This window comes from Lepidochelys kempii, chromosome 7 (genome assembly GCF_965140265.1).
Source record: "Lepidochelys kempii isolate rLepKem1 chromosome 7, rLepKem1.hap2, whole genome shotgun sequence".
NCBI lineage: Eukaryota > Metazoa > Chordata > Testudines > Cheloniidae > Lepidochelys > Lepidochelys kempii.
Window position 1 is genome coordinate 9,168,486 of NC_133262.1, and position 26,137 is coordinate 9,194,622.

The window sequence follows — 26,137 nt, forward strand, 5'->3', positions numbered from 1 at the left end:
TATCCTGCTGAGAATTCAGTGCCAATACTATTGTATTCTGAACAGCTGAACAATGCAGAACAGAAAATTTATATTAAGAAATAGTTTTATAAGAGAAAACGTGCAGCATCAAGATTTAGATAACTTTTTCTTCATTTTGTAAATACCTATGATAAGCATTATCCATTTTCAAAGCTATTATGCTTTAACAACACTCCTGAAGCCTACTGTGTAGTGAAGGAAATTGACATTGAAATATCTGTAGCTTTAATACAACTCCATAATAAGATCTATTTTTTCTATTTAGGCATTAGGACTACATTAAGTACTGTAACTTGAATACAGGAATAGGACAGAGCAGGAGAAAACTTAGCTGAACTTACTTACTTTTTGACTAATGTTGCTATTATCTTTTCAAATTTCCTTCTCTCATTAGATCACCATACAGGGGTTTATTACAGCATATAATGCAATCTATTTTCATTTGCAGACACAAAGGCAGCCCAAACTACTTTACATATTAATAAGCTGGATGCTGTTGTAGGCAAATGAAGATTCATCCTGTATACTAAATGGACACACAGGGCTTTGGACATTAAAACCTGTTTTATTTAGAAAAGGAACGCTGGCCAGGATACCAGTGTTATTTCCTAATCTATTCAAAAAGGACTGTGGAATGGGATCTTTAAATAACATCTGAACAATCAACAAAGATGAGCAGAAGGCACCTTACTTTACCATATGAACTGAAGAGAGGCTGGCACCATAATAGGACAACAGCATTAATCCTGGGCATGAGTTTAAACTTGGATGTGGGTTCTGAAGCCATGCATCGTATGTCCTAATGATCTTATGTCCCAGTGCACTTATCACCTGAGCCATACGGACACTATAGTGTGTAGCCAATATGGAGTCCATTTCCTTTCATTCATGAAAATTGCCTTGGTCTTCGGAGATGACAGCAAGAATGATACTCTTAAAAAAAAAAAAAAAAACCAACTAACCAACCAAAAAAAACCCAAAAAACCACCAACCCCAAACCCCACTTGTCCATTTTCAGCTTATTGCAGCACTGGAACAGAGTGATTCCCTCAGCTCCCCCTGCAGCCAGTGACAAAAACTGTCACTAACTTCAGCGGGGCAGGACGGGCTATTAAGAGAAGCGACCATTTTAGCTTCCAACTACTTCCAAGCATAATCAATATATCGGTAGTAACTGACGTGTGTCGGGGAGGGGGCGGGGGGTGAAGAAACAGCCCCGGATAGTTGGTGGGGCTGGAAAGCCTTCCTCAGATGAGGAGTTTCTTCATGAACAGTCCCATTAACTTTAACAGGACTGCTCACATGAAGACTGTGCCCTTGATGACACACTGTGGTGCTGGCCATGCCAACACTCGTGCAAATGAGTAGCCCCCTTTATGGGACTGCTCACGTGGGTAACATTACAGGCGTAAGCGTTGGCCAGACTGCAGATTACATATGTAGAGATTATTTCATCCATCTTTGTTTCAGAAGGTGCTTTCAGTAAGGGGCTCTTAACTCTGGATTTCTCTCGCCTTGCTGATCCAGTCTACTGACCTTCAGTATGCTGTAGGGCTCATGTATTTACACATGGCCTTTTCTGCCTAGAGCTATTTGGGTGGCCTGAGATTCCTATGTTTTAAGGAGGAGGGTTTTTCGTTGTCCTTTCGTTGGCATTGTGTCAAATCTGAGCGGGTCTAGTTCAGTGGTTCTCAAACTGTGGTTTGGGACCCCAAAGTGAGTTGCGACCCCATTAAAATGCGACCCCATTAAAATTCAGCCCAGGCCTGGCTTAGACTTGCCAGGGCCCAGGGCTGAACCTGAAGCCTGAGCTCCACCAACAAGGGCCGAAGCTGAAGCCCAAGGGCTTCAGCCATGGGTGTCAGGGACTCAGGTTACAGGCCCCCTACCTGGGATTGAAGCACTTGGGCTCTGGCTTTGGTCCTCCGGCCCGAGGTGGTGGGGCTCAGGCTTTGCCAACCTCCCCACACACCCCAGGGCAGCAGGACGCAGGTAGGCTCAGGCTTTGGTCCCCCCTTCTGGGATCATGTAGTAATTTTTGTTGTCAGAAGGGGGTCACAGTGCAATGAAGTTTGAGAACCCCTGGTCTAGTTAATGTGCTTTTTAATTGAATATAGACTTGGAGAGTTTCTGATGAGTGCATGTTATCAATGGAAAACAATATTAAATGAAAAAAAGCAGCCCTCTCTAGCAGCAGCCTTTACAGAATGTGGAGTGCCGGAGTAGGCAGAATGCAATTACTGTGTTGGAACTTAGCTAGCATGCTGGGGATAACAATGTAGACTCCTGGGAAAAGTGCCATACCTGAAACCTCAGAAGCTTTCCAGCCCCAGCTAGTATCTATGGATGTTTGTACACCAAGCAATCATAGGCCTTGTCTACACTACAGGGGAAATTCGATCTAAGCTACGCAATTTGAGTTACGTGAATAGCATAACTCAAACTGACGTACCTTAGATCTACTTACCGCGGGGTCCACACTATGCAATGTCGACGGGAGTTTCTCCCGTCGACTCCCCTTGCTCTTCTCGATTCAGTGGAGTATAGGAGTCAATGGGAGAGCGATCTGCAGTCGATATAGCGGGTCTTCACTACACCGACTAAATCGACTGCCAATGCATCGATTGCCGCTAGTGGATCCCCTGGTAAGTGTAGACAAGCCCACATACATTTAAAAACAGGAAAACCAGCTTGCTGTTGGTTACCTTTTAACACAGCATCTCTCTCTTACTCTGCTAATCAAACACACATTCACTTTTTAAGGTATCTATCTTGGTGGGTAGATCACAACTGGGATTCCCTTAACTCCTTCCCAATTGGTTAAGGATATGTAGCAGAGGACTTTGATCCAAGAGACAAACAGCAGGTAATTCTTGTGCAGGGCCTGCCCTCTGGGCTGTTGCCAGCCTGGCTCCATCCAAAAGGGCAAAGCAAGACATTTCCTGAAAATCCAATGCTATCGGCACTTCAGTGCAGAAAGGCAGAGTCTACATGCTTCATGGCTCATCCCTCTCCCCCACTGCCTGCAAAGAAGATCATATTTGCTGGTTGTGGTGTGGAGTAGCCACAGATTTAGACAGACATTTAGAGAAGCCACACAGCCTCCTCTCCCTCTGGATAGATCTTCTCATATATTCAAGGATCTGAAAACTTAATAAAAATGAATTGACACTGACTATTTCTAGCCAAAAGCAAATGGCAGAGGCTGACTTGGAGTGTGAATGTAATTCAACCTGAGCAAATGCCCTGCACCTCTTCTGTGCAAAGAGGAACAGTTCTGCAATATATCTTAACCCCCAAATCTAGTCAGTATCCATTCACCCCTATTTCCGTATGTATCCCTTTCTCTCTTGAAACTGAGCTCCTGAATTACGACTCTCTGCTAACCTGAGCAGTTTGTTTCAGATTCCAAACACGGAACCACCCTTTGTGTAAAGAACCTGTTGGCACATTAATTTCTTCCTCAATGTTGGTCCATGAGCTCTTGTGTTAAACTGAGTCACTGTTTCAAACAGCCTATTGGCATCAGACTTTCCGCTGACCGTGATGCTCTTCCTCCCTCTTTGTTCTGTACTCTAAACTGGGTAGTTAAAATTACTGCAAGGCACCCAAGTGGCACTGCTGTGAATGGTCTGCAAACATTTCCATTATAAAGCCTGGCACTGATTTGTACACAAAACTCCCATTGACTTTAGAGGGAGTGACACAGACGTAATAATGGCAGGATGTGACAGTCGGCATTTGGGCTCTGGCAACCTTAAGTAACATGGAGTTTCCCAATCTGCCCAGATGGTACCTAGAACGGTAATCCCGTAGGTACAACAGGAATGAAACCGAGTACTGATTCAGCTGCATGCACGCTTTCTTGCCCTGGGTGCTGGACACGGCTGGCCCCATCTACCCCGGTGTGGCAAGTGTTTGCAGCAATGCCAAGGCATGCCCAGAGGATGAGACTCCTAACCTCCTCTTACCAACCCATTTACTAATGTACTGTCTGTACTCAGTCAATGCTTGGAAATACATCAGGCACGGCCATCCTTGTGAATCTGTGTTGATTTGATATTTTACCAGTCGTGGCTATTTTATAACCTTACACCCAAATCAAACCTACTCTGTCATTGTGGTATGTGAACAGCAGAAAGTCCTGGGATTAAATAAAAGCCTTTCACCGGACAGAACAAGAGAGAAATTTAAGAGATCGATCTTGGTGACAAGTTAGCTCAAGAAAAAGAACCCATCAGTAGCTGACTGTCAAAAAGGAGAGAAGGACAGTGACAAAGTGTGTCTCTTTAAATTGCTACTAGTGGATCTCACATTTTCCTATAGCCATGTTTCTAGAAGCTCGTTCAGAACATGTGCCAGCCAATTCTGTTCCCCATGCTCACTCCTCCTGTGTAGCTTTCCATCCCCTGGACAAGAGCACAATGGTCTAAACTGATCTGAAGTGACTGCTGGCAGCATGCACGCTCCCGTGAGCTACTGCCCAAATCCTGGGGGTAAGAAGCACATCAGAAAACTAGTTCTGCACGGGGACAGAGGAAACATGGCTACAAGAGAGAAACCAGGTGTATTCCCCCCCACAGGACAACTCGCACAGGTGTCGAAACCTCCCCCAACCATTCTAGGAAACCAGTTCTCCAAAGACCTCCAGGGCTCATTCCAAGCTCTGAATGGGACTTAATCAGTTGTTGAGCTGGAATAGTTTCCGTGCACATCACGTGCTTGGGTGGTATGACAGCTTGCCAGCAGAGGGGCCTGTTAGGGTTCGCTAATAGATGACTTGTAGGGAGCCAGCGAGGGAATACGGGGCCCTGTGCTTTGCTTCAGTAACTGTGATTATTGGCAGGAATTACTCAAATACACAGACGGGGATGAGGAGGAAAGAGCAGCATTGGATATTCAAGCACATGTTCTCAACCCACCGCCTATGGTTACACACCTCCTGGGAATCAGCAGATTGATTGGCCTGCAGCTGCACCAAGGATTCAACCAGTATCTCACCCATGTGAGATACTGGACTAATCTTATGGCCTGATCCACTTATCATCTCTCTCTCTCTCACACACACCCCCACACCCACCCCACCCACTGAAGTAAATGGAGATTCTGCTTAAGGAAAGACTAAAGCCAGGACCAATAACTCTGAACTCATGTAAAGCAGAGACCCCCAGCTACACCAGATTGCTTCATACTGCGGGATGACCTAGTGAGGTTCTTAAAAGTCCAGTAGCGAATGCACTGAGACTATCAAACTCATTAGAAGCACGTTTGAACTAAACTTTTGTATTGCACATTAAGAGTTTGCACTGTCTATCTGCTGGAGAGGAAGCATGTCTCTTCCTCTCCAGTTTTCCAGAATTCATGGACTCTAAAGCTTTCATTTTCCTTAGGATTCTAACTAGCCATGGCTTAAAAAAGAAAAAAAAGAAGATGTATTTTGACATGGCAAAATACCCTTACTTTTCTAGGCTTGACTTTGTCTTGTAAGTCGTACTGTCCTATTCCTTTATAACTGATGCCAAGCCACCACGGGATTCCTTGTTTATCCTGTAAAATGGAAGAACACAAGAACCAAGATCTAATAAGGAGTTAAAAACTTCAAAGGTTACATCGTATTTACCGATTTCATTCTGTGACCAGAATCAGCAGGTTAGGAACACAGGGGGACTTTGCAAACAAACCTGCACTCAAGCCATGAGACTGTGATGAAAGGGCTCTGCCATTGCCATCTCAGACGGAGCGAAGGACGAAGGGAAGCTGGTCTGTTGGCTGCGCAAGTGGGCAAAAAGCAGCAGATGCTGCAACACGTGGGTGGAGATCACGGCAGGTGGGACCGCGGGGAGGGAAGGACGGCAGCAGAGGGAGTGGCCAAAGGCCGTGTACGCAGTACAGATGCATTGCACAATACACAAATAAATGCAGAGAGGGAACAGAAGACTATGTCCAGTACTCCTCACTCAATACACCATAGTAAGTGACTGTGATCCCTGCTGGATAGACACCCTTATATGCGATAAAGAATTTTTTTTTTTTTTTGGCTCATGCTTTGCCCATTTATCCAGAATTTGTTTCCAATGTATTGACTCGTTATTAAACTATTCCCTTCCCCACCTCAAAAATCTTTTCAGTTCTATTGAAATTTTGTCAGCATCATTTCGTTCAATTTTAACAAAATGCTTCAAATGGGGCTGAGAAGGAAGAGACTGCTGAGCATGGTAATGGCAGCAGAATTTCACTAATTACAGAGGGTGCGTTTACATTGCAGCTAGGGGTATGTTCTGCAGCTCATGTAGAGGTACCTGTGCTAACTTTAGGCTAAAATAGCTCTGAGGGCGAGGCGGCGTGGGCTGCACAGGCCTGCCTGACCTCCTTGGTATGTATTCGATTGTACAGCCAATGCTTAAGCCCATGCCACCGTGTTCTCACTGCGCCTCTGGAGAAATGTAACTGCTTAAAAGCTGGAAGTGATATCCAGTTTAATTAGGATGGTAGGATTACGGGAGGGGGGTGTTAAAACAACAATTCCCTTCTGCTTTCTCTGTAAATGATTTGCAGTCCACCAATAACAAAACAGTTCTGATTCATACTTTTTCAGTGTTCTTAGAGAAGTCCAGTTTTTAATATTGACAGGCAGATGCTGTACAGTGAAACTGTTCCCTCAAGAATGGAATCATGTTATCTATAAACAATCACTAACCTTTACTCCATAGTAATGGACTCCATATGTAGGCAGAGCTTCTACCACTTTCATGTACCTGTAGACAGATTTACAGTGTATTTGATGAGTTGCTCTGGAGAGAATAATGCCTCTTAACATATCCTCTTTTACATATGCATTCAGATAAAATCATTTATCTTTTGCATATTAAGAGACGGGCTCAGCACCCTCCATTGGGAACAGAGGTGAAATTCTGGCCCAGTTAAAGTCGATGGCAAAACTTCTGTGCACATGCAACAAATTTTTGGAAAATAAAGTAACTGTTCCCTGTAATTCCTCTTATCAAGAGTTGAGGAAGCTGAGACTAAAACTACATGTTGAAAGGTCTTTTCTGAAATGTCAGAATCATAGAACCATAGGGTTTAGAAGGGACCGCAAGTCTAATCCCCTGCCAAGATGCAGGATTTGTTGTGTCTAAACCATCCAAGACAGAATGTTGCAGGAAAAGAGCTGCCTAGGCTTATTTAATTCTGGTGACTTGGGAAAATGGGAAGGAGAGTTATGGTAACATCAAAAAATAAGTGGTTTTAAGTAGTAATATTAATACATTTATGCCATTAAGGGTCTACGTGATTCAATACGTTGGTGATTCAATGGATTAGTGAACCTCTGAAAAGATCATTTATTCTACATTCCTACTTGAAAGAGTCCTAGGACTTAACAGCAGGACTTTTACTGGTTAGGAGAGAGGTGCAGTGTGGGGAAACTTGCACGCTGTCTGCTTTATATAACTATTTAGCTCTTCTCAAACATCTGGACATATTACACCTTATACTATATTTGCCTCCACTCAGTGGTTCTAGGTCTGATATAAAGCTCAGCAATGGGAATCTGTCCATTGACTTCAATTGGCTTTGGAATAGCCCCTAAGTCCCTCACCTTTTGAAAACCAAATTCAAACCACCTTAAAACAATAAATATATTTGTTATCCTTACACAACTTAAGGCAACATCCTCCTTCAGATTTTGGGGTAAAAATTAACTGTTAGCAAACAAAGCTTGGAGGCAATCCCTCTGGTACTGGTATTAAAATGAGGCCATAATCATTTTTTGCATATTGAAGATATTTAAAGGAGGTAAAACCTTAACTGGGGACTTGTGAAATGCAAAATTTAAGACATGGGTTAATGTAAATTTGCTGTCTGTATTAAATAGTATCAATCAAAAATGTCGTTGCTACAGATATGAATGGTAAAAGTCCACAGTGAATGATCATCAGCACAACATCATTCCCACATATCAACAGAAAGTATTTCAAAAATACCCCCCAATGAAATAAACGATACACTCACTGAACAATAGCTTGTCCTCTGGTCAGACCTTTAATTTTTATATAATGTTCAATTACTCTGTCCTCACTGCAAAACAAGCACAAAATCAATTTAGCGGCTCAGTGATTTTTTTTTTTACATGCAGTAACTTTTGATGATATTCAAACCCAGGCTCAGCATGTACCAAAGGCGCTTCATTGAACATTTCCCAATAGTTTCAGTTTTGTAATGACTCCAGTTCCATCCTTCATTATGCAGAATGGAACCTTCTGTCTAATCCTTACTACATCATCCAATGTTCCAGAGTCTAATTAGCTACTCATTTCAGATCAACCAGCTTTGTTACAGATGCTGCTGTAGAATAATGGTACTAATTAGATAAATTCATATCTAGGACCTAAAAAACCCAGAACTTCAGACAGTGGCTAGTGCTGCTTATGTAAGACAGAGAACAGTTATAATGGATGTGTTAATTCCTACATATTCGTACAGGTTATTTTTATTCTCAGCCATATAACAAATGAACCTACAGACGACCTATACCATCGTCACTCCATCATGTGTGTCTACATTTTGTTCGGCTGGAATTAGAAACAAAATACGCATTCGGCCCTCTATCACTCTTGAAGACAAATGAAAACCAGGCCAAGTGATTTAGTTGCATAGCACTTAATAGGGAAAATAATGAATCCTTCTAAAAAGTATTAGTGGTAAAATGAGAAAAGTGTAATTAGAGCCTAGAAATGAAATAAAGCAGGATACTGTACCTGCATAAAGGGGATCTATTACAACATAAAAGTATCTTATTGTTTAATACTGTTTCTTCACAACACAAATGCTGAGCTGTATTTCTTACCTAAGGACACATGCTAAAGATGGACTCAAGGCACAAAACTGTAACTGGCTCTGCATTTCAGACACCCCCTGGCCTGGAGAATTGTTTTGATTAAGCCTGCTCTAAACAATGGGTGCTATTTGCAAAATTCAGAGCTGGACTGCAGTTTGGATTTCAAGTCTCTCTCAAATGTGGTGATGTTCAGATCCAGAGATTTTGTTTGACCCTACAAACGTAAGGGCTAACGAACACATTTATATCCAGATCTGGGTTTGGATTCAGAACCTCTAAAGTTTAGAAGTGTTTAGATACAGGGCTTGGGATCAAACCCATTTATAACACATGCTACACACTTTACAAACAGTGTACAAAACTGACCTGGTAACGGCTACTAATTGCTACTAACATTCACATTTCTATACTAGCAAGGAGCTTACCAGTAAGTGAGTGAGGGGTGTTCCTGCAAGGTCTTGGTAGGGAAGGCAGGCAGTGCCTTTAAATCTTTTCTTGTGTTATCGTCACTAAAAATAAAAATGGTACAAAAGTTACTGCTGCTAAATCACAGATGCAATCATTAGTTTCCAGAAAAAGGAAAGGCCACTGGGTATCAGCTACCCAAAAACATGTTCATTTGCACAATATTCCAGCTTCTTTAGCAATGTAATTCTAGAGGCCTTCTGACATGACAATTCTGTAAAATGCTGTCCTGTACACCAGGGTTATCATTCATTGTGAGCACAATATCATGGCCAATGGGGAAATCAGGCTGCTGAAGAAAAGAAGAGATGGTATTTATCCATCTTTTAACAAATACCGTTGATTCCAGGCAGAATACAGGAAGTTGGAAACCTGCCCCGAGCATTTGTAGAAAGGAAACCTCTTGCCTGAATGACCATGTTGTTTTCAAGGTTTTCAGCAGAATTTTTGTTCAGCCTTTAGCTAGAAATCGACTCCTGTTAGGCAACCCATCTATTCCAGGCATGAAAAATACGAGGGCTGGTCAAAAAATTTCTAATCGAATAGTTTCCGGTTGAAAAAAACAAGTTTAGTCAAAATCAAAATTTTCTGAAGAGGGAAAAATACACTAATTTTGGTAAAATTTCCACAGAGAAAACCTAAATGAAATGTTTCATTTTGGATGGACTTAAAACTACAATTCCCATGGAACACTGCAGAGGCTTGGGTGGACGCAGAGATTAACATCAACCTGACCTGAAATAAACTGTTTTCATTTCAGGTTGGCAAACTGAAATTAAACATTTCAATTAGGGAACGTGGAAATGTTTGTTTTGATTGAAAATGTTGAAACAAACAAAATGGTTCGACCTCTATAACTGAAATTTTTCTGTATTTTTCCTTCTGTGAAAAGTTTGGATATTTTGATTGTTTGGCCCAATTTGGGACAAAACCCAGAAACAAAAGATCAGAAATTCCATTTTTGACCAGTTCTACAAAAATAGTTAATAGTCTAGTAAAAGTAAATACAATACACATTGGTTTTTGAACAAACTGGCACCCACTGAAGCTGGCAATAATAGACAGCACTGAAGTGGTTAAAATTTTCTGTTTACATGCTCCATTAACCAATCAGCTGAAACTTGCACACCTCATTTCTGCAGGATTTCTGCATGCTTTAGCAGTGGTAGGAACAGGCATAAACATGACTTTTCCATGTAAAGAATGCACTGCTCTGATTCATTAACACTGGCCTAGATTTCTGAATTGAACAAGCTGGGTGACTTCCCGGAGGAGTTGTTCAGGTGTCTGTTTTAGAGCCATGTTGCCGATCAGACTCTCCAGTTCAAGATTTTGTCTCAGTCACATTCCAGTTCTTCCCTCAGAATTTCTTGGTGTGCGTCTCACTGTGCATTGCTAGAGAGGAGCGCAGCATAAAACCTGCAGCATCGGCCCCGATCTTGTAATGCTGCATCTAGAGAAAGCAATGCAGGCCCAAGGCAGCACTAAAAAGTTGGCTTCTTGGAAGTGTGCTCAGTGCTTTTGGCAGGTGTTGTGCTGAAGGCACTGTAAATTAAAACCCTGTGTTTATTCAGAGCATGGGCTAGCCGCAGCGCAAGCTTCTTCTACATCACCCTGACAATGTGTCAACCCTGACAGAGGAACCTTCTCTAGGGACGAGGTGATGAGCCTCATTTTATTCTTCACCACCTCGGCTGAAGTTGCCACTACGGGTGGCCTATCGTACTAACTGGCTTTCAGTTTTATTTCTGAGCTTCCCACAGCCAGTGCTCTTGTGCCAGGAACATGCACAGCTCTTGGCATTCTGATCAGCCCCTGAATGCCACAAAACATGGATCTGTGAAGAAAATCAGATTTTTTTTTTTTTTTTTTTAAAAACTCCCAGTGTTGTCAACTCTCACAATATTGGGTGGGCTTTTTCCTTAAAGTCCCAGATGCTGAGATTGACAGAAATTACATGGGAATCTCAGCTTCCATTTAAACCAACATACAAAAAATACCCAGTAAGTTTCTAGCTCTCAGGGTTGTGGAGAAAAATCTTGAAAACATGACCCGAGTGCACCCTAAAGGCTCAGAAACCAGAAAGCAAATAAAAAGAACTCAATTGGTATTTATTTTTGTTTTAAAATCTCATGGTCTTTAAGTCCATCTCACAATTTTTTGGGACCAGACTCATGAGTTTTGAGCCCTCTGGGTTGGCAATGCTGAACTCCACTGAAATATACTGGATTAGAGGAGTTTTAGAGGAAAATGTGAGCTATTTTCCTCAACGAGGAGGGGTAGATGTTTCCTAAATACAGACCTTTAGGCCACAATCTTCACAGCTGTGGGAGGTCTAGTATTTAGCACCGAAATCCATATTTCGGCCCCTCGTTTGAGAGTTTTGTCACTGTACTTAGGTGCCAGCAGGATCGGGGTCCTAAGTAGGTAGCTTGATTTCCTCACTGAATTCAATGGGTGCTCAGCATCTCTGGACTCCAGGCTACTCATTTAGGTGCCTGTATTAGTCACCTACCTTTGAAAATGTTCGCCTTAATATGTAGGCGCTGAGCTGGGGCAGGCTTTCTGCTTCACTGCAAGGCCTCTCATCTCCGCATATGGTGGGTTAGTAGACTAATCTAGTAACATTTGATCCTCATCGGATATCAAGATACAGGCTCCAATCAAATAAATATGGCCCTTGACGCTGTAACTGTTGAAATATCTGCAACCTGGCTGCAGACTGAGCTCTACATTGCCTGCTGCCATTCTGTCAGGACGGACAGCACTCTCTCTGCCCTATGGGGCTCGTCTGCCCACCGCCAGCCAGTTTGGGAGACCCCCTAGTGGCTATCAATTACAACCTTTATGCAAATCCTCCACACTGAGACATCAGCTCATTTCGCAGGCCACTGAGAACTGTTCTGTGGTAGCAACAAATTGCAATCACTTGCAGGGCCTCGACTGGACTGGAAGTGGCGGTTTAGCGATAAAGGCTCTCGGCAGATCCCCAGCTAGTGTATGTCAACGTAGCTTGATTGAAGTCAACAGAGCTCTGATGAATTGCACAGGCTAGGGATCAGGCCTTCTGGCTGCAGAACATAATCCCCTGATGCACCCATTTCCCCATAAATATAAAGAATAAAACAATTTTTGTTTGAGAGGCCCAGACCTTGGAAGTTATCCCTTCCTACGGTCCCCATCCTTTGACAGGTGCGTATTCTACATAGCATTCTGCAGCACATCTCCTGGAAGTACAAGACTATGGTAGGGGAGTTTGGTGGTTAAACAGAAGGCCCCACATTTCTAACGGCCATGTTGAGTTCCTTTCTCCATAGCCATAAGGTTAAACCTGTGGAATGTATGGAAATATGAACGAAAAACTTGAAGAAAAAGGGTATGTCTGTCTGCTTCCTTCATCATGTACCTTTGCCCTCGAGTAAATTGCACAGCTTGGTATTTAAATGGCATCAAACTGCTGACTACACAGTAGGGATTAGCATTTGGGATGATTCACAGCTTCACGGAGAGTGAGAAACTGGGAGTCGGAGCCTCTCCCCTCCTCCCCAAAAGTTCATTATCACTTCTCCCTCTGGACAAAGCATGTTCTCCCCCTGATGTTTAGAATCACTATCACACGCCTTAATAATAGGCTCAGCTGTTTCTCAGAGGTGAGGAATCCAGATGAAAGTAGCATTTGAATGACAGGTTGGTGTTTGGTTTTTATAGGATCTGGAACCAGAGGTGAAATCATGAAGAGAGGGGACTGGGGAGAAACGCCCACTGCTCCACTGTTGAAATGAGTAGGTCAAACAAAGAGTAGGTCACTTTGAGCTGCAGCTCAGCATGCCTGGCTTTGAGCTGAATTCTAAAAGCGTCTCTCTGAAAAATGACTCTGGCTGGATGAATTTGAGGGTGGGTGGCGGTTACTGTAGGCAGTGGGTTGTTTGCAGTTGGTGATAACACAAGCCAGCCCTCCTAAGAGCAATGCTGGAATTTGGCTGTCAGGACCAGGGGGCCCCCACTTGCATTTAATCTGACCTCCAATACCAAGGGACTTCTTCATGAGTCAGCCCTGGTGGTTCCTGGCACCATTCCAACACTTAAAATGCCCAGGGTCAACAGGGCTGAATTTCTTTGGCAAAAAAGTTCATTTCCTAGGAAGAGAATATGGAACAAGCTTATTTGAAGTATTGTTCCCCCAGGAGAAGAAAGAAAGAAAATGTGTATTTTCTCCTTTCTTTTCCATCCCACCCCGTGTATATTGTCCCCTAGTGTACATTTAACATAACTTGAATTGATCACCATCATCTGGATGGGAATACCCCAATTCTGAGATTTAATGAAAATCTATATTATGCACTTCTCAAGGCACAGTGTTTTAATTTGCATTCTGTGCATCATCTATATTTAGTTTTCTGAAACAATGTGAACTAGCTTAGGGCGAGATACTGCCCCTGATCTGTACGTACAACTCTTATTGGTCTTCGTGAATGTGCTGTGTGTGTGGACTGAGTCCCTACAAAAATCCAAACAAACCCAACAACAAAATCCAAACACATATTGTGCTATGAATAGAAAATCTAATCAAACAAACTACCATGTTTTTCTTATAGTAAGTCTGGCTCAACTTTATCTACCTATTGAAACCCACCTTATACCAGAAAGAGTAGGTTGTGGCTAAAACTTTTAGCTTTGTACATGAATCTCCATTAGAATTTTAAGACGAACTTAAGGCAGACAATAATGGCACACTTCACTGGAAGTATATTACTAAGAATTAAAAACATTTAAAAGATGCATAATATATTTTCACTCTCAGTATGTGTATCTTCACAGCTTGTCATTTCACGATACAACACTCCCTGCTAGCCCAAGATTTACTGACGCAACAGAACTGTGCTAATTAGAACCATTTGTCAATAGGTGCCCCCTTTTCCTTGTGCCCACTGTGTCAAATAACAATTTATTTTTGTTGCTAAAGCAGTAACTCAAGGTAAAACCTTTGATGGAACAAGATGTGGTTAATGAGATTATCATAAAATGCGGAGCATGAAGTACAAAAGCAACAGGCACGCCCAAGACAGCACTAACCAACAAACTAATTACATTTGGTATGGCATAACAGTTCAACATCTCTCATTTCTCTGTAAATCTTAACAACTTTTTGGTAAGTCTGGGATGTATCATAACAAAATGATATAAGGCGTTTTTGTCACTCTGGAATTGTTTTGCAAACAAACATCACATAAGACAGGAAGGGATTCAGATAATGAGGAGATTCGGACAATAGGGTTTGGGATAAACGGAAGTATACACTAGGCACAATCTTGGTGGTGGTGGTGGTGGTGTGTGTGTGTGTGTGTGTGTGTGTGTGTGTGTGTGTGTGTGTGTGTGTGTGTGTGTGTGTGTGTGTGTGTGAAGGGACTGGAATATGCAAGAGACAATACAATATTGTCATGTATTCTATACACTGGGGAAATTTTCTATTAAAAATTTTCCCTCTTGTTCTTTTAAAGGTTTTGTGTTAGAAAAAGAATGTTGCACACCCAAATTAAATACTAGAAATGGGATCTGTAATTTCTGTCAGGAGAATGGTTAGATTACTTGATATATTTGGACACTTATCCCGATTCTTGAGAATTGCCAACTCCTCTAACTTTACAAAGATTGACTACCACTGAAGAAGAAAGCTGTGCACTATTATTTATAAGAGGTAGACCGACACCAGGCACAATTCTAAAGAATGTAACTCTATTGACTTCAATGGAGTTATTCCCAATTCACGCCAGTGCTGATGAGCAGAGACTTGAGAATCAGGCTCAGTGAACAGAATGTCTGTCTTATCGCTGGAATGCGTCTGGAACAGATGTGTTTTCTTAAGTATTTGAAGGAGGAAAGAGAGATGGGGGCTCAGTGAGTATCCATTGGGACGCTGTTCCATGCATAAAGGGCAGTATGTAAGCAGGTGTGAGAGGAGGCAGCAAAAATTATTAGGGTGGAGGATACAGGGTGAAAGAGGTGTAGATGGAGATAAGGGGGCAGCTACAGAAACAGGTGGAGCAAGGGAGAGCTTTTGACAATGAGATTAGGAAGCTTGAATTTAGTACAAAAGACCTCAAACAAAACAGGCGACTGCAATCCAGTGGAGAGACTCAAGCAGAGGGGAGAAGCGAATAGAGCAGCGAGATCTTGGAGCAGCATTCTAAGATACATTCATTTGATTGGTCCTCGTAGTGCCAAATATCACACATTTGCATTATTTCCCTAATCTCTCAGTCAGTTACAGTACAGTACTTTGGAACACGCAGGAAGTTTTTCTAGTCAAAAGGCCCAAATCCTGAAAGGGGCTGATCAAGTGATTTACTTCAATGGGAGTTGGAGGTTCTCAGGACGTTCCAGAATCATGCCTTCCTTTAGCCAGTGGGGAGTTTCCCTGTGGAAAGGTTACAAGGTTTGGCCCCTCAAACACTGGATAAGTACATGCTATGGGTAAAAGGCATTGGAAAGAGCATCTGTCAAATGGCTTTTGAACAGTGTGGAAGGAAGATATCACACAGATGAAACCCACTGACTGTCCGTATCAACCTAATATCTGCTGAGAGACTAACTTTTAAAACATATTATAGATAGAGATGGGCTTGTAATGAAAGCACAGGATCCCCATTGACTCTTTCCAGTGGTTTCAAGGGGAGTCGGATCAGAGCCAAGGAGTCAGGAGACCTGGGTTCCAGCTCTGTTACACAGTGCTCAACCAGACAAGTTACATATGATCTCCACTCCTGAGTGTCTCTTTCTGAAAAAAAAGTGGAGATACTGGTAACCAACCTCACACGGGTGTTGGAGGCCTTATTCATTAATGTTTGGAAAGTGCTCAAAGGTCCTCAGATGGAGTGTGCTATTATGTTATGACAGTCCACTGCATTAGTGCATCTCTCTCAGCTAGGCACCGAAGCACACATATATTCATAGATTCATAGATTCATAGATATTTAGGTCAGAAGGGACCATTATGATCATCTAGTCCGACCTCCTGCACAATGCAGGCCACAGAATTTCACCCACCACTCCTAAAAAAGACCTCACACCTATATCTGTGCTATTGAAGTCCTCAAATTGTAGTTTGAAGACCTCAAGGAGCAGAGAATCCATGGCCCCTGTTACCATATATGTGAGCACCTCTCACTCTTTAGTTTTGTATTTATCCTCACAACACCATTACAAGGTAGGGAGGTGCTATTATACCCATTTTACAGGTTGGGCACGGAGAGGCTTAGTGATTTGCTCAAGATCACACAGGAAGTCTATACTGGAGTCAGGACTTGAAACTAGGTGTCCAATCCTAGGCCATGGCCTAAACCTTTTGGCCGTCTTTCTTCTCCAGCTCCAATATTGAGAGCTGAGTATTTTGAACATAAGGACCCTCAATCTTTGAACAAAACTTCCACCATTGCCAAAGGGTAACCCACAGGCAGAACTAGAGCAGAACACAGTTAACTTGTAAAAGTACCTGCATGTGCATTTGTTAATATTCCCCCATAAGACCAGGCAGGAAGCAAATCTGTTTCAATTTACCTAGGGATTTGCTCTTGAACAAGTGAAGATTATTCACAGTTGACATGATGATCAAAGGATCCCAAGCCCTCCCCCAAAAGACAGACTGTTATTGCTAACATTCATGACTTGTCTGTTCATACAAAAGTCAGATCAGCCAAATTAGTTGTGGTTCTTTTGTAGGTCTGAATACAGCAGCAAAGTTTAAAGCTTGTTATCACAGTCCTCTGTGCTGATACAAAGATACTTTAAAATACAAAAAAAGGTATCAAAATAATGATAAAAAGGACTGACAAATCTACAATGGCAAAACAGCGGAGGCTGAAGTGCTGTTATTCTGCTCATTCCCACCGTGCCTAGGCAGTGCAATATGGGCAACGGAATTGAGACCCTTACAGTAGAAATTAGGGAGCTAAAAGGAAGGAAATTCTAAGGTTGCCACTTTAAGCCAGACGTTGCTTTCAGTTACCTGGTGTAAATCTGGAGAAAGTTCACTTAAGTCAGTGGAGTTTCTCCAGATATTCACCGGTGTAATCAAGGACAAACTGCAGCTCAGAGTTACTGGAACGTAATCTTACACGGTGTAAGGGCAAACCCTCAGCTTAATACGCAGTCTGCACGATGGAAAGATGTACTTGGGCCAGGGGTGAAGGAATCCTTTCCTTGAGGCAGAGTAGTCTTGTCCTGGCTGCTACTCCAGCCCTAGGGCTGTAGTAGCTTGCATAGCTCCATGGGGGAGAGGACTGCATGCCCTCTGGACCCTTTGGCATCGCATTCACCCTTCTCTGGTGCACCTTGCACAATGAGCTCTGCACCAAGGAGAGCACAGACACAGCCCTCCCTAAATCCTGCCTACCCTGCTGAGCAGTACAGGGCCAGTTATTCACAACAGGGACAGGATCTGCCCCACTGATTCACAGGTGTATTTAAAAACCACAAAAAGACCCCATTTGTGGGATAATGGATGAATGTGACAGAACAAAACAGCTCTTTTGCACCCATTGCAGTGTATGTTGCTTCTATCAAATGTACAGTTAGATTTCTTTAAAAATGCACGTTATTCTTAGATCACACTATGCATCATTAGACCACATGAGATCATGTTATTAAATAACTTTGAAAACACCTTATATCCACCTCCACCCTCACACAATATCTTGGTTACCTCCCTCACAGCATTTACACCTGACTCATTAAGGATATGTCTACACTGCAGTAAAACACCCACGTCTGGCCTGTATCAGATGACTCGGGCTGTGGGGCTATACAATCGTAATGGAGTTCTGGACAGAGCCCGGGTCCTAGGACCATCCCCCCTTGCTGGGTCCCAGAGCCCAGGCTCCAGCCCTAACATCTATACTGCAATTTTATAGCCTGAGGCAGCTGACACAGGTCAGCCGCGGGTGTTTTACTGCAGTGCAGGCAAACCCTCAGAGTCATTATTGACTTTTGTGTGGACTGTCCAAACTGATAACTACAAAACTACTTATTTACGCCACAGACTGAACGAAGCCTTGACTCAGATTGTTAGAAGAAGAGGGAAAAACGTTAAAACGGCACTATCAATCTGACAGGTGATCATTTCCAAATGAGAGCTAAAAGGAGCTGCAGGAACAGTGTTTTCCTTCAAATCCCCATCTTGAGTTTGGTAGTTTTTACATCCAATCTTCCTGTTTTAAAATGCATTTTCTCTCCCCTTTTGCTGGCTGAAAGACCCACACAAATAGAAAAAAACTGGCAGATGTCCTACAGCTGCAAATCCTTACACAGACACACAACTTTTTGTGCATGAGCAATCTCTTAGCATGGGGGCCTATCAGGGGAAACAGTGAAAGTGACTATGCACAAAGTACTGTCAAAAAGGCAATGTGAACAAATGGGAAAAAAAAATCCCAGAAATATTTTCTCTCTCAACTTTCAGTTTGAATCCTCTAAGGGGTTACCTATAACAGAATGTAAACAAAAGCTTCAGCCAGAAATAGGCTTTTATCTCCACTATAGTGAGAAATGCTGAAGTGTAGCAGGGTCAGTGTGCAATGCTATAAAGAATGCTCATAGGTTAGACTGCAGGAGCCAAAATTATTCCTTGATGTAACTAAGTCAATGGAGATACACTAGGGGTAAATTTGGCCTCATGAACTCAGTTCAAACTGATAGCTAAGCTTACCCCATGGAAGACCTTTGCAGTCCATATTTTACAACCTGACCACCTAGTTCTTGAGGCTTTTGTTTCATTATGCCTACAGTAGAGGCATGGATTTACTCAGTATCAAACCTTTACTGTAAGAGGTAAGAGAAAACCAGTCTAAATTGTGCTCTCTGTGTAAATCTTCAAGGAAACATGCTATTCAAGAGTATAACCCAACCTGCTGGTTTTAACAGGTAGCCCCTTTACTGTTTGAATCATTTGTATCTGAGAGACTCTCTCTCCCCTCTCAAACCACAGAAAGGTCAGAAGAGAAATCCAAGAAAACAAAACGAAGAGGCTTGGAGTTTTCAGATCTGGATCAGCAATTTTCTTGGCCTTTTGGTCTGACTTCAGTATAATGACCTTCCAGTAGGGATGGTTGAAAATTTTCCATCTAAACTATTGTTTTCAACAGAAATTTTGATTTTTTTTTCTTCAAAAATTTGTCTGCTTTCCCTAGACAATTTCAACTTTTGGTTGAAAAACTTAACGTTTGAAAAGTTTTCAATTCAGAAATTCTGCCAAGGTGTCTCATGGGAGTTGTAGTTCAATTGCCGCATTTCCCCAGGCTCCTCTTTGGCCAGGCTTCCCAGCAGGACTACATCTCCCTTGATACACAGACAGCAAGAATTAAGTTTCCGTAGTACTCCTCTCCCTCTCCTCCACTCCCATTTTCTGAACCATTCTACCATCAAGACATGTTGCAAAGCCTATCTGCTATATTTACCCAGGGAGAAGGACGACTGGGAAAGGAGGGTCTTAGCTCTGTAGGGTAGAGAGGTATTATGACACTGTCAATAGATTAAATTTACTGAATGTGTTTTTATTTAAATTTTAATGCATGTTGCTTATTGTGTCAGGCACATCATATAAAATGAACTAAATGAACAAATAAATAAAATAATATGGCCTGATCTTGCAAATCTTGTTTCGTGTTAGTTGTCCCATCAGTTTCAAGTAAGCATTTCCAAAACCATGCCCATATGTTCATTGGGAAAAGTGTAGCTTACTTTGATCAAAAGAATTAATGGATTAGAAACAAAGGTCAAATGAGGTATCTGAGGAAAAAGTTTATGTAAAGAGTTACTGTGGACAGGCAAAATACACAATGATTCACTTGGCAAACAAGCAGAAATACAGTCATATGAACAATGCCAGAGTGTCAACATTGATTTACGAGCTACCTACATACTACCTACAGTGCATTTACAATGGAATACTTTGGGGGAATATTATATTTTAATATTATTGCATAGACATAAGAACATGAGAACAGCCATACTTGGTTAGACCAAAGGTCCATCTAGCCCAGTATCTTGTCTTCCAACAGAAGGAATGAACAGAACAGGTAATCATGAAGTGATCCTTATTTAGATGCTTATTTATCAACCTGTATTTTTAATCATCATTTTTCACTGGTGTCTGTGAAATGTGCTAGACTGGGATGTCTGGAGACTGAAGCCCTTTATTAGGCCACCTGGTCTGCCACTTCATCCACCAACATGCCCCAACCTCATTCGAGTGGGGATTTCTGTAGGGCTTAGAGAGAAGTTCACTCTCCATGCTCATCCAATCCCTGGCCTCTTTGTGGAGACTGACAAGCATGTCTGCTCATTACTGGGATTACGTGATGAGGACACTTGACTGCTGGGACCTGGAGAACTAACATATTTCACAGCCGACAGACAGTTACAACTTTTGCCATTACAACCTGGGTTGGACTTCAGCTAGGAAGCTAGACAGGAAAGGCTTTGTATGCCATGACCAATCCTTCAGGATGTACTATTTTTAAAGTGATGTCAGTCATAGGATGAGAAATATGGCAAACAGGTGCTATTCTATAAGACAAACAACTCTGAACATCTGTAAAGCAGCTACTTGTTCTAACTTTTTTATAAAACATTCCTTTCTTGTAAACAATCTTCCAGTCTGTCCATAAAATAATAAGATTTTCAAGTAAAAGTTGACCAAAGGTCTCATATTGTTGTTCTTTCACTCTTAGTTTGGAGCACGTTGTTAACACTAGCTCATTATAGCTAAAAACAAAGAAAGTATTTAATTTATTCCTTTGTGAAATTGGGTTCGGGTGCCCCCGAAGTTACAATTACGCTACAATTGCAGTCTGCAAGGGTATCTTTAAAACAAACTATTTCCTTTCACAAACTGTGTTTATCACCCATGTAACGATAAACCCCAGTCTCTCATATATGTCAGCTATCAGGAATTCATTACATTGTCTGTGTTATGTTATGCCAGTCGGTAGTTATCTTTGCAGCCCACAGGCTAGAATGGAAATCCAATGTGTCAGCTATTTAAAGAAAATGGAAGCCCTCCTCCAGCAATTTAATTAACTTTCAGACAGCATGGGTTTGGCCTGAAATTACTGTGGAAAATATGATCTGAGATTATCTGCCTGAAAGTAAGCTTTTAAAAAGGTAACTTTCCTGACACTGCACACAGTACTTAATCTGATATTAATCAACTTTTTCTTGCTGCTAGAAGCACAAGATTTAGGACTGTCAATCTTCATTTCAGTTGTGCCCTGTCTGTTTCAGTCATGCCCCAGAAGCTATACAAATCTGAATAGAATGGAACTCACAACTATCACTGATAGAAAATATATTCTCTTAATAAAAAGGATTATGCTATAAAGACTAAAGAAAACAAATAGTCGGATTGTACCACACTATGTATATAAGGAGGTGGATAATCAGATCTCTCTTTATATTACAAAGACTTTAATACAGCATTAATAAAACATAGTGTCGTACAATATCAGATTGGTGAATATACTTATATTAAAGTGAGCTGTAGCTCAAGAAAGCTTATGCTCAAATAAATTGGTTAGTCTCTAAGGTGCCACAAGTACTCCTTTTCTTTTTGCGAATACAGACTAACACGGCTGCTACTCTGAAACCTGGGGAAAGATAGTTTGCTAATTTTCCAGAGCAGCATCATGCTATATATTGCATATTTACACGATGAATAATTACCAGAAGACCCAATCTATTAATTTCATTACCCCTCGAGACATTAACTTTATAAAAATCAAGTTAAAAGTGGAGTCCCAAAAATGAATACAACACAAATATTTTTCTAACCATTAACCATGCCAGAAGCTGCAACGTGAATCTAACATAGACTACATACAAAAAGATCTTATTGGAATTTACAGGTTCAAGTCATTCTCAGCTGAGGATTGTAGCTTTTTCTGTTTCACCAAACACATGGTCGTGAATTAAAGAATTAATGTGTTGGTGGTGGGATTTTTTGGGGGGAAGGGATTGAGAGGAGATTTGATGTGTTATAGGAATTTCAATTTAAGTTCAAGCATGCAATTGATCACAATGCACAGGGCACTACTGAAAAGTGAATACAAGCAAAACAATCTTTCTTTTCTCCTTGAACAAAACTGACCACATTATCATTACTGGAAAACAAAGGGCCAAAGATCTGCAACAACCGAAAACAAACTCAGATGTAACTCAACAGCACAACAGTAAAGCTATATCAAAGGTCAAGCGTCTGGCCATATCAAACGTAACAATGTCCCATTAAATACATAGATTGGCTGTGCAGTGCGCACTGCTATGACACATTCTTACACATCTCCTGATAAACACATTCAGTATAATTATCCTGGCCGGGATCACAAATTTAGTAAACAGGAAAAGGAACCACACTGCTCATGATTGATAAAAAAAATGGCAAGCTGCATCATTTTCACTTTGTTGCCACCTCTGCTAATAATTGCTCTTGGAACCAGCAGTAACTTTAGACTGCACATTAGAGGCTGATACTGTCCAAAGCACACGACTAGCTGTGCTGACATCTACATCCTCCGTACAATAAACATATCATGGGTGAAATTTTCAAAGTGACTTAGAAGTGGGGCAGACCTCATCTACGTCAGAAAGATGGATTTCCAATGAGATTTTCAGAAAGCCTTTGACAAGTTCCCTAACCACAGGCTCTGAAGCAAAGTAAGCTGTCATGGGGTAAGAGGGATGGTCTTCTCATGGATCGGTAACTAGTTAAAAGATAGGAAACAAAGGGTAGGAATAAATGGTCAGTTTTCAGAATGGAGAGAGGTAAATAGTGGTGTACCCCACAGGTCTGTACTGGGACCAGCCTCATTCAATGTATTCATAAATGATCTGGAAAAAGGGGTAAACAGTGAGGTGGCAAAATTTGCAGATGATACAAAACTACTCAAAATAGTTCAGACCCAGGCACACTGCAAAGAGCTACAAAAGGATCTCTCAAAACTGGGTGACTGGGCAAACAAAATGGCAGATGAAATGTAATGTTGATAAATGCAAAGTAATGCACGTTGGAAAACATAATCCCAACTCTACATATAAAATGATTGGGTCTAAATTAGTGGTTACCACTCAAGAAAGAGATCTTGGAGTCACTGTGGATAGTTTTCTGAAAACATCTGCTCAGCATAAAGTGAAAGTCAAAAAAGCAAACAGAATGTTGGGAATCATTTAGAAAGGGATAGATAATAAGACAGAAAATATCATATTGCCTCTATATAAATCCATGGTACGCCCACATCTTGAATACTGTGTGCAGATGTGGTCGCCCCATCTCAAAAAAGATATATTGGACTTGGAAAAGGTTCAGAAAAGGGCAACAAAAGAGATTAGGGGTATGGAACGGCTGCCATATTAGGAAAGATTAATCAGACTGGGACTTTTCAGCTTGGAAAAGAGACGACTAAAGGGGGATATGATAGAGGTCTATAAAATCATGACTGGTGTGGAGAAAGTAAATAAGGAAATATTATTTACTCCTTCTCATAACACAAGAACTAGGGGTCACCAAATGAAATTAATAGGCAGCAGATTTAAAACAAACAAAAGGAAGTATTTTTTCACACAACGCACAGTCAACCTGTGGAACTCCTTGCCAGAGGATGTTGTGAAGGCCAAGACTAAAACAGGGTTCAAAAAATAACCAGATACATTCATGGAGGATAGGTCCATCAATAGCTATTAGCCAGGATGGGCAGGGATGGTGTCCCTAGCCTCTGTTTGCTGGAAGCTGGGAATGGGCAACAGGGGATGGATCACTTGATGATTACCTGTTCTGCTCATTCCCTCTGGGGCACCTGGCACTGGCCACTGTTGGAAGTCAGGATATTGGGCTAGATGGACGTTTGGTCTGACCCAGTATGGCCGTTCTTCTGTTCTTATATGAGATATTAATATGGATAGCTATTCAAAAATGCCTATGGACCAGGTTTTTAAGGGTATTTAGGTGCCTAAAAATGCAGATAGGTACATCTGAAAATCCATTTAGTCTCCCATCCGCACCTTTAGAACCTGGCTGCAAGTTCAATTTTCAAAAATGTCTAAGTGGCTACGTCCCGTTTTCAAAAGTGGCGTAGGCACTTCGATTTTTAGAAAATCTTAAAAGTCAATAGGACTTAGACTCCTAAGTCACTTTTTAAAATGGGACTTAGTCACTTACGCATTTTTGAAAATTTTACCTCCTCTGGAAATCCCTCTTTCTGAGCTAAATAAAGGCCTATCCTAGTCCTAATTCCTCAGGCCAAGATTCTGTTGCCTATATAAGAATTAACCTGAGAAAGACAAAAATCAGAGGCTCTTTATCTTCCAGATGCCAGAGGCCATTTTGCTGACTTATTGCAAAGTCCGGGGCTTTGCCTTACAGTAGGATTTTCAAGTAAGCAAACACTATGTTCTCTGAAAATAAGAGCTTTCAAAAAAGTGCTCTCTCGCTCAGCAGCTGCTACAATTTCTTGGACCATGACTGTTCCCTTTCCTTTGGCCATCACCAACGGGGTCAGCCCACATTCAAGACTCCCACTGACTTCAATGGGAGTTCAATGCACAGATCAACATCAGGGTATGAACCATACTTAAAAAAACCCTTCAAACCTAGTAACTCCTTTTCCATGCACAGCTTCAATTTGCAGGTCCAAAAAATTCCTTTTACCACCAGAAGTGTGAAAATCAACCAGGCCCAGAAGGAATCACTTAAAACTCTCTGAAGTGTAGCCCATTTTCAGCTCTTTGCAAGCAAATCCCTAGATTGGTCCTGTATTTACTGCAGGTTCATTGAAAATAAAATCCCACGTTAAAAAGTTAATTGTCGCAATATCAAGTAAACAAAATCTCATGACAACCACTATCCAAACTGATTCAAAATCCAGTTCGAAGCTGATGAAGAACAACTAATACAGCAGAAACCAGATACTGATAACAGGGAAGATTGCTAAAATACTACACTTGCATAAATGACGACACTGTGTCTGGAATGTATTCTTCCTATCAAAGGAGGGTTTGGCACAAAAGACCTGTTTCATAATATTTTTGTAAGATATGCCGTTAAATGAGCTAGTTTCCTTACCACTGATGACCCAAATAATCGCTCTTGAGATGCAGAACTGAATTCCTTCTTTTGGCTATAGTGTTCATCTAGAGGAGTCTTGCACACACATTTGGTTTTAATTCATATTTTATGACCCATTCTGGAACAATTATAGCAGCTGCACCATTGCACAAAAAAAGCACTTTCAGGATGGGAGCGGCACTGTAAAAAGAACGGTCTGAAGTAATTCATTTTGCATTTCAGTAGCATCTTCTCTGTGATGATCTCAACACATTTTTGCAAACAGGAATGAGTTGAGCTGCACAGCATCTTGGTGACGTAGGGAAATACATTATCTCCATTTTTCAGATAGGCAAATGGAGGCACAGTGAGTTTAAGTGACTTGGTGAGGGTCATAACTGGGGACAGAACTCCTGGGCCCAGTCCAGCGTTTTAGCCACAAGATCATCTTTTCCTCTCAAGGGCCTGACCTTGAACCATTAAAGTCAATAGGAGTTTTGTGACGGATTTTGGTGGAAGACAGACCAGGCTCTTGAGAAGCAGGGTTCCTGGTTAAAAGAACCCAAACTTACTTGACAACTATCCCTTTATTACAAAAAGCTGAAGCAAACTATTGTTGGCTTTTGCAATCTGAAGCAAGCTGCTAGTTACTGCAGGCAAGCAGGTAGCTCAGTATCCTGCATTTACAAAGCGTCACTTGCAAGCTCTTGTAGCAGAAGTGTAAACAA

At 41.6% G+C, this 26,137-nt stretch overlaps 1 protein-coding gene across 5 annotated transcripts in view; it reads right to left on the minus strand.

Annotated features, from left to right (window-relative positions):
* Window positions 1–26,137, minus strand: part of FRMD4B (FERM domain containing 4B) — a 198,167-nt gene that overhangs the window by 30,721 nt on the left and 141,309 nt on the right. For all 5 annotated transcript variants that reach the window (XM_073351063.1, XM_073351064.1, XM_073351062.1 and 2 more), the window contains exons 8-11: window positions 9,283–9,366; window positions 8,032–8,097; window positions 6,719–6,776; window positions 5,482–5,568 (exon numbers count right to left, since the gene is read on the minus strand). In XM_073351063.1, coding sequence (XP_073207164.1) covers window positions 5,482–5,568; window positions 6,719–6,776; window positions 8,032–8,097; window positions 9,283–9,366 — 295 coding nt within the window. The remainder of the gene's footprint in view (window positions 1–5,481; window positions 5,569–6,718; window positions 6,777–8,031; window positions 8,098–9,282; window positions 9,367–26,137) is intronic.